Source organism: Physeter macrocephalus, chromosome 8 (genome assembly GCF_002837175.3).
Source record: "Physeter macrocephalus isolate SW-GA chromosome 8, ASM283717v5, whole genome shotgun sequence".
NCBI classification, from domain to species: domain Eukaryota; kingdom Metazoa; phylum Chordata; class Mammalia; order Artiodactyla; family Physeteridae; genus Physeter; species Physeter macrocephalus.
The window spans coordinates 119,354,380-119,367,009 of NC_041221.1; the positions used below are offsets into that span (position 1 = coordinate 119,354,380).

At 40.9% G+C, this 12,630-nt stretch overlaps 1 protein-coding gene across 1 annotated transcript in view; it reads left to right on the plus strand.

Annotated features, from left to right (window-relative positions):
• Positions 1–6,829, plus strand: part of LOC102993245 (zinc finger protein 474-like) — a 131,427-nt gene extending 124,598 nt beyond the window's left edge. The window contains exons 9-10 of the mRNA XM_055086729.1: positions 2,213–2,360; positions 4,342–6,829. Of these exons, the coding sequence (XP_054942704.1) occupies positions 2,213–2,360; positions 4,342–4,414 (221 nt within the window). The 3' untranslated portion in view covers positions 4,415–6,829. The remainder of the gene's footprint in view (positions 1–2,212; positions 2,361–4,341) is intronic.
• The last annotated feature ends 5,801 nt before the right edge of the window (positions 6,830–12,630 follow it).

A 12,630-nucleotide genomic window follows, 5' to 3' on the forward strand; every position in this document is an offset into this window, starting at 1 on the left:
TGTTACACTTAAGAAATTTAGCCTTAAATTTACTGTGATATATCTTTAAATAATACCAAAGAAACTGGAAATCTAGACTTCTATATGAAATGTCCAGATTTTAAAAATTTTGCACTGAATACTTTGTAAAACACTGCACAGGCTATATGACACTGGAACTTCATAAACTGCCACGTGTGGTCGCATTACAGAGCCTTATGCTTACTCATTTAGGGTGAGAAAGAAGTAGTTCAGAGAGTGTGTTTGCCCTCCAAGCTCAGACTTGCTCATCATCTGCCATTGTCATTTTCTCAGTTGATCTCCTGATTCCCCTCAAAGGAAAACTATTCTTGATTTTAAAAGAATCATTCAATTAATTGATTTTCTTTATGTAACCATAGATTTACATGTCTGGAAGGTACCTTGGAGGTCATTTAGTATCAGTTAGCCCAAAGCACTCTTGTTAGAGATGTGACCCAAAGAGACTTTTTTTTGACAATCCACAGAGTGGAATCTAGATTGTCATGATAAAGTTCTAAAGGCTGCTAGAACCCAACTATTCACAGTCCTTGCCTAAAGGAAGACTCTGCATGAACGTGGGAAAAGAGCTCAAGATGAAAATATCCATCTACTGAAATTAAAGCATTTGCCCACAAAGAAATTGTTCACCTCTTTGAGACTGTCTTCCCATCATTTCTCATTTGGTGTCAAAAATCTATTTCCTTCACTTCTGATCTTTATCACTTTCTCTGCTTGAGCATGCTTATCACAATTTTAGAAGAGGTGAGAGAAACGACTGGTTTGGAAGCCCTTGAGTGTTCGCCATTCTGTTACTGGCTACAGATGGAAAAGGCAGGTCCTATAATTGCACTTTCTGCAATTTTTCTCTTGGCTCCATGCTTTTGTTATTTCTGAAGGTGCCCTTCCTCTCTAGGCAAAGAGAATTCCCATGAACGTTTCCATCCCATGGACTTACTGTAGTCATAGGATTCAAATAGCCCTTCCTCCAGATCCAAAGTACAAGCCCTAAAACTTTTAGAAATGTGATGAATCATCTTCAACTGAGTGAATCAGTGAATACTCTGGAATTTTTGAGTCCATATTAAAACTCATATGAGTAAGGAGAAAGTCAGTGCCATTCCTTTTTTAACTGTTTTTAAAGCACTCAAAATATACATTCATATCCTGCATAGAAAGTGACACTTCCTTTATCCAAGGGAGAAATACTAGGTTGTCCTGTTGTGCTGGAGTTTAATTTCCCACGGAGAAAAAATAAAAGAAAAAGAACATGAGTAAGCTTGTTAAAGAATCTAAGGTTTGCTATGTTTGTGTGAACCACTAGATAGAAGTCATATGAGAATTGTCTGGGCTTTAATGAAGAAATATATGCTGTGAAAATAATTTTTTAAAAACTATGTGATATATTTTTGCATGCCTGGCTACATTTGGGGGGACCTATTTTGGGCAATTCTAAGACATAGTCAATTTAATGTACTAAAGCCATTCTATTTAAATAAGGTTTATTAAAGTTAAATCCCACACTGTTTCTCTAAAATAAACCCATATGCCTTTTTTCCTGTGCTCTGCCAATGGAGATTATATATCTCTCATCTGCCTCTGTTGTTTTCGTAAGGACGCTTTTTTTCGTCAGATGAACTATTCTGTTTGCATTCTTCATTTTAATTACTTAAAGAATCTCTGAGTTTACAGCCATAAAGACATGATAAAGTTTTAGGATATAATTCATCTTAAATTCACTCTCAGCTGTCAGTTATGTCCTCTAAAAACATTCCACTGAAGGATTACAGAAGAAGAAAATACAAATAAATGTTCTTTTCCTTTTGTAAGCTTATATTTAGAGTCAACTGAAAGAAAGCCAAAAGTTATATTTGCAAGATAATTATGTGTAAGCAAAGATGTTAATAATTAGTGAAGAATGCATATCACAACACATAAAACAATGTCTTCCCCTTTTTAAAATCTGAGGACTGCAAAACCTCTAGTTCAGAGCTAATGGTTCTCAACCCTTAAAAGACTGAGCAGCACTTTTTTTTTTGGCAAAAGTAATACGATTTGTGTAAAAGCCTCAGTCAACAGGTATTTCCTGAAAATACTTTCCGTAAAAAGTAGAGCATGGTTCTCCAGAATGAAAACTGATCCATTTTCCCATTTTCTTTTTCTTTTATTTTTTGTTCTTCTTTTTTTTCTCCTCTGTTTTTCTTTAACATTTCAGCCAAGGGTTTCTATGATCTTGATGCCTTAAACGAAGCTGCTTGGACAAGTGCCCAGAGCCAGTTGGTTCCCTGTAATATTTGTGGGCGTACCTTCCTGCCAGACAGACTGATTGTTCACCAACGATCCTGTAAACCAAAAGTCGCCAAGTAAAGCCCTTTCTCCCTACAAAATAGTTACAGGAATTAAATCCTTTGGAAAGAGCTGGGATATGATGGGGAGGAAGAAAAGGAGGGGAGGAGAGGAAACAAGGAAAAGTGGAATTGACCAAAAGCCATCGAGCACGAGATGCCCAGCTCAGTGCTTTGGTGGCCTGGTGTGACCACTGTGTCACTGCTTTTAGCATGCAGCTGCGTGTGTATGCCTTGGCATGCCGGGGCCTCGCATGTCACACGGTTGTCAGGCAGAATTACACGTGGCCGCGCCTCATCAGAGCTGGCATTTTTATCTCCAGGAAATTTCAGAGCCAGTTGTTGCTGTTTTTCTTCTGGTCTGATTTCCTGAACAAGATTCTGAACCTCACACTTAGGACTATTATTCAGTGAACAGAGACTTTGGGTGTTGACTTCAGGCAACTCTTTAGTTCCCGAGAAAAACTGGATTCCCTCCCATCCCTGTGCTTTCTGAAATAATGTGCCACTCCCTGCTATTTCTGATCCAGGGAAATGTTTTTAATTGAGTTAGTGACCGGGAATCTTCTTTTCTCTATAAAATTGTTCAACAGGAGACACATACAAAAAAAGAGCTAAGGACTTAAAGTACTAGAAACACACAGAACTCATACTCCCTTAACTAATAGTGAAAAATGCTACAAGGAAAATTCAGCATCAGTGCCAGCCTCATATGTTGGGAGATTGCTGTGATGTGATTCATCACATGGGTGGAAGCTAGCTCCCTCCTCCTATAGAAGAGGTCCAGCAAGAGTTCTCTCTGCCCTCCTAGGGGCTTATAGGTGTTTTATTGTGGAGATCTAAAAGCCTGCCTGGAAGTCCTTGAATGTGTGTTCAGAGAGGCAGGACTCCTGGGAGGAGGCCAGGGCCAGGGAGGTGCTCTGCCCAGGAAATTCTGCTCCCCCCGGGGCAGTGCTGCTTTGCCTGGACTCCCAGCAGTTTTGCTTGAGATCTTTGTTCATTTTATGGCTGAATTTCAGGGCCATTTTGGATCCACCAGGTTCCTGCAAACCTTGCATTCATGACCTTACACAGCACAGTTAACTCCAAATTATACAAGCAAATTTATTTGACCTAATAATTTGGTCATAATCTTCAGATTATAAAAGGTTAGGTTAGGATAACTGTGCTAATTATTCAGGTTTTCCTGCCTGTTCCAAAGGAAGCAAGAGATGAACTTTTTAAAAAGTCTTTTAGATATCCCCAAATAAGATTAGCATCTTGTGAAGGCTAGCCTTTAATGACTCATACCTGATGGTTTTGTTCTTTTATTTTGTTAAAAAAAATGGCAACATCTAATGTGTAGTGAGTGTCCTGTGGGTCAGGCACTGTACCTAGTGCTTCCTATATATCAGTTTATATAAATCTCACATCAACCCTACAAGTAGATAGTATACTTATTTTACACGTGAGGAAACAAATACTTAGACTAAAATAGCAAATTCAAGGTCACACTGGACTTGAGTTAAGGGTTGGAGTCAGGAAGCAAACTCAGGACTGTTGGACTTCCAAGCCCATAATCTTATCCATTGCCATTTGTGTGCTAGATACCACCATTAATAAGATTAACTCCAACACAAATGATCTGACAAATGTCAATTTTGTACAATGTTTAATAACTAAGGCAAATGGGAATTTTAGCATGCTTGCAGTTTGGCTGCTGGTCTGGGTTTATCTTAAACCGAGGTGAAAACAAAAGTTTGAACTGCATTGTGTTTTAAAAGCTACTTCTGTATTCTGCTGATGTTCGGAAGTCAGACAGCAAGGGAAATAAAGCAAGAGTTCTGGCCTCAACTTTGAAATGAGTGGCCATTTGGGGTCATAAAGAGAGGTTCGTGGACCTTCGCTTTCAAAGCATGAGAAAAACAAAACAAAACTACTTTATCTGTAGGAATTATTAAATCTGAGTTCTTGAAGCGGTTGAAAAAGATGAGCTCTTGTAAGAACTGTGCTTCCACAGGGAACAGCTTGAGGAACGTCAAGGTGCCGACCGTGGGACTTCCACTTCTGGCTCCAGCCCCAGTTTCATCTGAGCCGGCCTGCAAATGTTACAGGGGATCAAATCTGAAGCAAGTTCAGTCACAATGACATCAATCCAAGGGCTCCCATCTTTCATCAAGTCAAGTCACTGAAGTCTCACCATTAATAGGACAGAGCTCACCTGCTCTCTGCCAACTGCCCTCCCCCCAATTTGTTCACATCTGTGCAGATTTTTGTACTCTAAAAAGGAAAATGACTTCTTTAACAATGGTTGGCACATCCGTGAGCTTTGAATCTGAATCTTGTAATGGTTCCCATAGATAGTCTCCTAGGTGATGAAGAGCAGATACTAGATGAAGGTACTTGGAGCTCTTACACTGGCTCAGGTAGGTATCGGCTTGGGATGCAATGTTATTAGAGGCATCGGCAACAATACAATTCCCTCTCTGCTCTGGCAACTGGTGCTGCACAATCTTTTATTGAATTCCCCTTTAGTTGAGGTTATGGGAAGAATTCCAGGATTTCTTGATGCTCATTTGCACATTAAATTCACATCAAAGTTGCAGGGCATGTCTTATCCGAAGGGAACACTGGAGACAGAACAAGCCTGTCCTACTAAGGGATGTGGACGGGGAGACTCTCCTCTGGTGAGTAGGAATGGAGATCTGTTCGAGCTCCGTTGTGGGAGCTCCTCAGGTTGTGGGAGCTCCTCCTCATCAGGCAGCCTTGGATGTATTTCCAAGGAGGGTCCCAGTATTTCCAAGGATGGTTCCCAGATGACACTGCTTCAGCTTGGGAAATATTGGCCTGTGTCTCTTCACAAAAAAAGAAGCTTCTACTGACAAGCAGACCCATTTGTGATCAGGGAAGAAAAAGAGGGCAGATATCTAAAGTCTTCCATCTCCTGAAAACCTGAAAACAGCCCTTGGTCTCTCTGTACTTCTGACATTAGCAGCAGCTCTTCTTTACACCCTCATCTAAACCAACTCATATGGTTTTAATCCCATACCAGGTCAGGTCAGGAAGTTCAGCCCTTTCCTTCCCCAACCCTGTGGGGACCTTTCCCTGCTCTGGCAATGGACAACCTTCCTTTATCATTTATTACTTCCCTCCTGACTCTCTGTCTGGCCCACATGAATGGCTGTGCCTGTTTCAGCTGGCCCTGCCCACTCTCTGTGAGCACTGTGGCCAGAGATGGAAATGAGGTTTTCCTGCACTTGGAAGAAACAGCACACATGAGAGGCAGTTGAGTTTCTGGCAGGGGCCAAATTGGATGGTGTAGAGAGAATTACACCAGGAAAAACACTGTTAATTTAGCATAGGATGGTACACTTTTATGCTTAGTTCTTTTAAATTTGTGTTATAAAAATATTCAATAGATAACACGTGTAGGGTAAAGGATAATGAAGTCTTATGTTCTCCACACCCAGGCAAACTTAGTTGAAACCCCACTAAGGTTGAATCTGAATGGTCTAAATTTCAACTACTATTCTTTGAGGTATAAGAGGAAGAAGGAGGTGGGGAGACATTCTGGAAGCACAAGGTTGCAGAGTATCTCTAATAATGCCTTTGATTTCTACTTCTGGAAACATGAGATTAAGCCAGCATGGATATAAACCAACTGCAAGTAAGAAAGTGAAACCTGGCCTAGGCATCACGGGGGCTAAGTCCTATCATTGATTCATACTGATCACCTATAGACCAATGTTTTCAGATAAAACTTAATTGAGAGTGTGTTTGGCAAAATAATGTCCCCAAAGATGTTGATACCCTAGTTCTCCAAACTTACGAATATGTTACCTTGCATGTTATGCTACCTTTGCAGATGTGGTTAAGGTTTTGGGCCTTGTAATGGGGAGAGTATCTCGGATTATCTGGGTGGGCCCAGTATAGTCATGAGTCCTTAATAGTGGAATAAGAAGAAAAAAGGGTGCTTGAGAGAGATGGCAGCATAAGAAGGATTCAGCAGTCTGTTGCTTGCTCTGAGATGTAGGGAACTATGTGCAATGACCAGAGAAAACCTCTCCGAGTTAAGGGCATCCCCAGCAGACAGCCAGCAAAGAAACTGGAAGCTCAGTCCTATAACCACAGGAACTGGATTCTGCCAACAACCTGAATGAGCAAGGAAACAGATTCTCCCCTGGAACCTCCAGAAAGGAACACAGCCTGCCAACAACTTGTTTTTATCTGGTGCGTCCAGGGTTGAACTTCTGACCTTCAAAACTGTAAGAAAATAAATGTGTGTTGTTTAACCCATTGTTTATAATAATTTGTTATGGCAGCAACAGACAACGAATAGAAGAAGCATCCACAGGCAGACCTCAGAGATATTGTGAGTTCACTTCCAGATGACCTCAATAAAGTGAATATCACAGTAAAGCAAATCACAGAAATTTTTTGGTTTCCTCATGCATAGAAAAGTTATGTTTACACTGTAGTTTGTAAGTGGACAGTAGCATTATATCTAAAAAAGCAATACACATACCTTAATTTAAAAAATGCTTTATTGCTAAAAAATGCCAAAACAATCACAATAGTAACATCAAAGATCATTGAATGCAGATCAAATATAACAAATAGAATAATAATAAAAAAGTTTGAAATATTGAAAGAATTATCAAAATGTGACACAGAGACATGAAATGAGCAAGTGTTATTGGAAAAATTGTGCCGATAGATTTACTTGATGCAGTGTTGACACAAACTTTTAATTTGTCAAACAAAACAAAACAAAAACTCATCTGCAAAGTACAGTAAAGCAAAGCATAATAAAATAAGGTGTACCTGTACGTGGCATAGGGTAGGACCCTCAAACCTTCCATTGATCAGAGAGAGAGTCCTCAACTCCATGTGGGACACTGGCCACCTCCACTGCTTGCATTAGTGAGAAGGCACCGTAATCAAATTCAGTAGGGCCAGATAGCCCAAGAAAAACTGGCTCCAAGATTTGCTACCTGCAAAATACCCAGCTATTTTACAATACGCACAAAATATGGATGCAAATTTTTAATGTTCTGTTAATATTTTTAATCATAAAACACATTCTGTTACATGTACACACTTGCTTAAAAAATAATAAATGGACAAATGCAGTTGAATTACTTAGCAGTTGACTTTTCATGCCAATGACCCCATGACCTTGTCCTACCCACCTGTCTGTCTTTTCCACGAGCTGCAGAAAAAAAAATAACTGCATAATCTGAAATGGTAGAAGGTTATTGTTATGGGAATCTCTAAATAAGGTGCTAGCTGAAAAACAGTCAAAATATCCAAGCACTGAAAATGCAGATATGGCTTAAACAAATTTCATCGTTCTCTTATGATCTTTACCAGGGCTTTTCTGAGGGGCCATGTACAGATCTAAAAAGTAGGCTGGACCATCGAAGAAACGTGCTCAAAGTGTAGGGGAAGGGTAGAAAAAGCACCTGTTATGAGTACCGTCATTCAGCCGAATTATCAAGCAAGAAGTTTCCCTTCAATGCCTTCATCTCCCATCTTTGAACCTTCTGAACTCTTTCCTCCCAACCCCCATGAAGGTTTCTCCAGGATCCTGCTCTCCTGTCTTCTATCTACAACTGCCCAGACTTCTGTTTCTGTTGGAGAAGAAACTCAGGTGCTCCACCTTCCAGATATCCCTCCATCTCCCCTAGTCTGCCCATCCACATTTCTCTTCCTGTGTCCCTTTCTGGACTTTTCACTAGCTATTTCGTTAGAAAGAAACTTGAGAAAGTCATCCACGCTAAGGGGTTCATGGAAGTTGATGGTTTGATGCTCTATCTCTCTCAGATGGTATGGTTATTTTAAAAATTTTCTTAGAAGTATTATGTCTTTATCCAAAGTAATGAAGTCCATGTGGTGGAATCTTAGACAAAATGTTGGGATGGAAGTCAATAGGGCATGGAAAGCAGGCCTCTCCTTGTCCTTTAGTGACCCTCATCACACCACATGGACCTCTTTAACGCCACACCTGAGGAGAGACACCTCTGATAGGGTTTCTACTGACAGCTTGTATTAAGGTAGGCTAAGTGCTGTAACAAATAGACCAAAATATTCTAAGGGCTTGAATAAGACAGAATTTTATTTCTTGCTTTAAAAAGAGGCCTGGGCAAGTAAGCAGTATAGTGAGGTGTTCCTCCTTCGTGACATCATTCAGGGCCCCAGGCTGATGAAATCTCTGCCACTTTCAACATGTGACACACAAGTTGCCCTGGTAGGTCTCTCCTTTCAGCTCATCCACAAGGAGAAAAGAGCATGGAGTTACCTATTCGGCCTAGAAGAAATGCTCATCATTCCACTCACATTCATGGGCTAAATCTCAGCCACATGACTGTACCTGAGTGCAAGGAGGTCTGGACATTGTGTTCTCACTGCCACAGCAGGAGGAAGAGATGACCAGGGATTTGGGGGAATAATTAGGATTTTCTGGCATGAGCTCAAATCTCTTCCTGGCTTCTTGTTAGGGGACCACTTTCCCTTTTGTGGGAAATTGACAATATTTGGGCATAAACCTCAGAGGACAAGAAATTATTCTTGCCATCAAGGCAGGCAAGGTTGGTAAATTAGGCCCCCCAAAAGATAAAACTTTAAAAAATTATAGCCATTTTCACATATCAGAAATAGCATCATTCAACATTTGAAGGAAAGATTGTCCTTTTTTTTATTATTTGAGGAAACACTTTAAAAGGCATATTTGATATGCAAAGTTTAGTCCTGAGTTTAGTCTCATAAGGGTAGCTGAACAATTTTGCCAAAGAATGTGAATGGCCACCTTTACAGTGGACAAATCTCCAACTTTGAGAAAGTATTATTGAGTACACTGGTTTTTCATCCTCTTGTTAGAGACTGACAAAAAGGAAATTGGAGTTTTGGACTTAGAACTAGGTCAAGGGGAACTCCCACCTATGTGACAAGGGACTGAAACCACAGCAACACCTCAGCAAGACAGCAGGTAGGGGGCGCCCTACATTGGGACAAGGCTGGTGGACTTAGGAGCAGCAGTTACCGCTGCCGAATGTTAAATGTCCCTTTCTTGCACTCTAATTCTGTATGTTATCTTCGAGCCTTCACTTTGCCTTATTGTTAGCTGTGCTGGGGTGTGGGGTGGAGCTGTGAAATAGGAGAGGAGCCAATGTCTACACATGGACAACCAGACCAAGGAAGCCCTTGAAGCTACAAGGAGCCCCCAAGCAGCAGTCAGGAGCAACAGATGGCAAGCAACAGCCAAGGCAGGTGCATAGTCTCCAGCAATCCTCAGAATCACCTGAGGAGAGGACTGGGATTCCTGACATCATCTATGAGCGACTTAGATCCTGGTTTTTCAGCTAGCAAAGGGGTAAGCAACCCAGGAATGCCAGAGACCATAGGTATATGGTTCAACGTGCTTCAGTAAAGCATCAGTGAAAAACACAGCGCTGCATGTAACTGACAAGTGGTGGTACACAGGTTCTGACTCCTGCAGACAAAGCAGATGGGGGAAATGACATCTTTATGAAGACCTCAAGGCAGAGGGAGTTTGGAGCTGGCCCTGAAACGATGAACAGGTAGAGGCAGCAGGGATGCTAAAGGACACACGAGGGAAGAAGCTCACAGAAACTGTGGTCTACTCCACATCCCTGTAAGCAGCCTCGGGGATGAACACTCTGTATAATACCAGTATCAGCACTTTCCAGGTGAAACACAGTGGGAAGCTCTATATCCTTTATGGGTTTTTCTAAATTTAATTTTTATTTTATATTAGAGTATAGTTGATTTACAATGTTGTTATATTCTTTATGTTGATGGGTGACTTGACCACAGGAAAGACAAGTACAGAGCCTTTAGACTATGAGATCAATTCATACAAGAAGTTATCAAAGTTAATGGCTGAGTTACTTGTTCTGGATAAAGGTATTTCTCTTCCTCTTTTTAAACATGCTTCCTGCCCAACTTCTGTCACCAATGTGGTATTTTCCAGAGATGAAGAACCCAGATCCAGAAGGTGGTGAAGCATTAGCAGAGGGTTGGAAGCAGTCCCCATATATATCTGGGCAAACAGGGCAGGCTTGGGAGGGGCTCAAGAGCAGCCCTGTTGTGCGTGGAGATTATCTAAGAGAGCACCCGTGGACAGCAAGTGAGAGGAACAGCTGAGCAAGAACGAAGAGCATGTGCAGGATTTGTGTGCAAGGAAGGTGAGGGGGAATGACAAGGCAGAGACCAGGGTGGTCATGGATTTATTCTTCCAACCCTGCAACTTGAGGTAGGTGCAAAGCAAATCAGAAGAGGTGTACAATTTTCTGTTTTTGTTCAGGAGGGCACTGGACAAGATGACATCTAAAGGAAAAATGAGGGTGAGTGAACACAAAGTGTAGGAGGGGTATAAATCTGCTTTTCCCATTTTGTTCCCACATTTGCCTTTTCCTCCTTTTCATCCTCTCACAGTATCACTGTCTCTGGCCCCCAGTTCCCTTTCTCTTTCCAAGCAGGCTCATTTCGTACAGCTCCAGCAATGAGCACGCTCTGCCAGAAGAGGACAGCATTGAGAAGCAATGAACAGAGGCATCCTCACTGTGTAGGCACAAGTCCCGCTAGGCAGAGACAGGGTCTGGTTTTCTATTTCTTCTAGCAGCAAACTCTGAAATAAACATGAATTTATCCCTGAAGTCATATCAAGTGACTCCTTCATCTCCCCCGCTCCCAGCTTCTTAAAGGAATAATCATAAATATTCAGGGTATAGATACCAACTTGGCTTCATAACAGGCGATGTTTCAGCCAGTTTTCTGACAAAACTTACATAGAATATTGAATGCAAATATCTAGATATTGTGAGTAATTCAGGCCAAAGAGGCACTTTGCTTAAAGTATGCTGGCTCTTATTATGCAGTTGGCAGGTTGAATTTGTATTCTACCGTTTTGTTTTATTTTGTTTTTAATGATTGCACAGGTCAATTATTAACTTTCTCAACACATATTTCTTGAGCACCTGTGAGGTGTCATGGGTTGCCTGGACAAGGCGGAGGTACATAAACAACCACGTGGTATAGATGGATGATGTGGGGTTGAAAGAAACTGGATTTTTGAAGAAGGAAGAGAAAGTTCTAAAAAGGGAAAGCAGTGGTGAGTACAGATGACACCTGCCCCATCCCCAGGCATTATGTTATATGGGATATGGGGATCTGACAGTGTCCTTGGGAGACAGGATAGATTTAGTTAGAGTAAGAAGAATTTTTTTGAATATTTAGAGAAGAAATTGGGGATACAGGTAAAAACAGATAAATTACAGATAAACTGCTGATAACAGAGTATTAAGGAATAAAGAAAGGGTTTGAGGTAGGAAACATAGGCGGCCTCTTAAATGTATAACTGGTGTATCACATGGAGCACCAAACTTAGAAGGCCCCATGCTTGAGTTTATGTCTTGATTTTACAAGCAGGAAATTCTTACTAATTTTTGAACAGGAGATTCCCATTTTCATTTTACATTAGGCTCTGTAATTTGTGTACCTGAAGGTGGAGGATATGTGGAAGTTTGGGTAAAACAAGACTAGGGAATTTCCAGATCTGTCTGTGGATAAGAGTTTCCCTGATTCTCTGGGAAGCTGGAATTTCTGTTGGTGTTGAAAGCACACAAGGGTGTAATTCCCAATGATATAAATACTGATGGTCTTTTATTTATTAATTTTTAACGTATTTATTGGAGTATAATTGCTCTACAATGGTGTGTTTCTGCTTTATAATAAAGTGAATCAGCCATACATATACATATATTCCCATATCTCCTGCTTCTTGTGTCTCCCTCCCACCTCCCTATCCCATCCCTCTAGGTGGTCACAAAGCACTGAGCTGATCTCCCTCTACTATTTGGCTGCTTCTCACTAGCGATCTCTTTTACATTTGGGAGTGTATATATGTCCATGCCAGTCTCTAACTTCATCCCAGCTGACACTTCCCCCTCCCCGTATCCTCAGTTCCATTCTCTACATCTGCAACTTTGTTCCAGTCCTGCCCCTAGGTTCTTCAGACCATTTTTTTTCAGATTCCGTACATATGTGTTAGCATACGGTATTTGTTTTTCTCTTTCTGACTTATGTCAATGGACACTTAGGTTGCTTCCATATCCTGGCTATTGTAAATAGAGTTGCAAAGAACATTGTGGTACATGACGCTTTTTGAATTATGGTTTTCTCAGTGTATGTGAACAGTAGTGGGATTGCTGGGTCATATGGTAGTTCTAGTTTTAGTTTTTTTTGTTTTTTTTTTTAACATCTTTATTGGAGTATAATTGCTTTACAA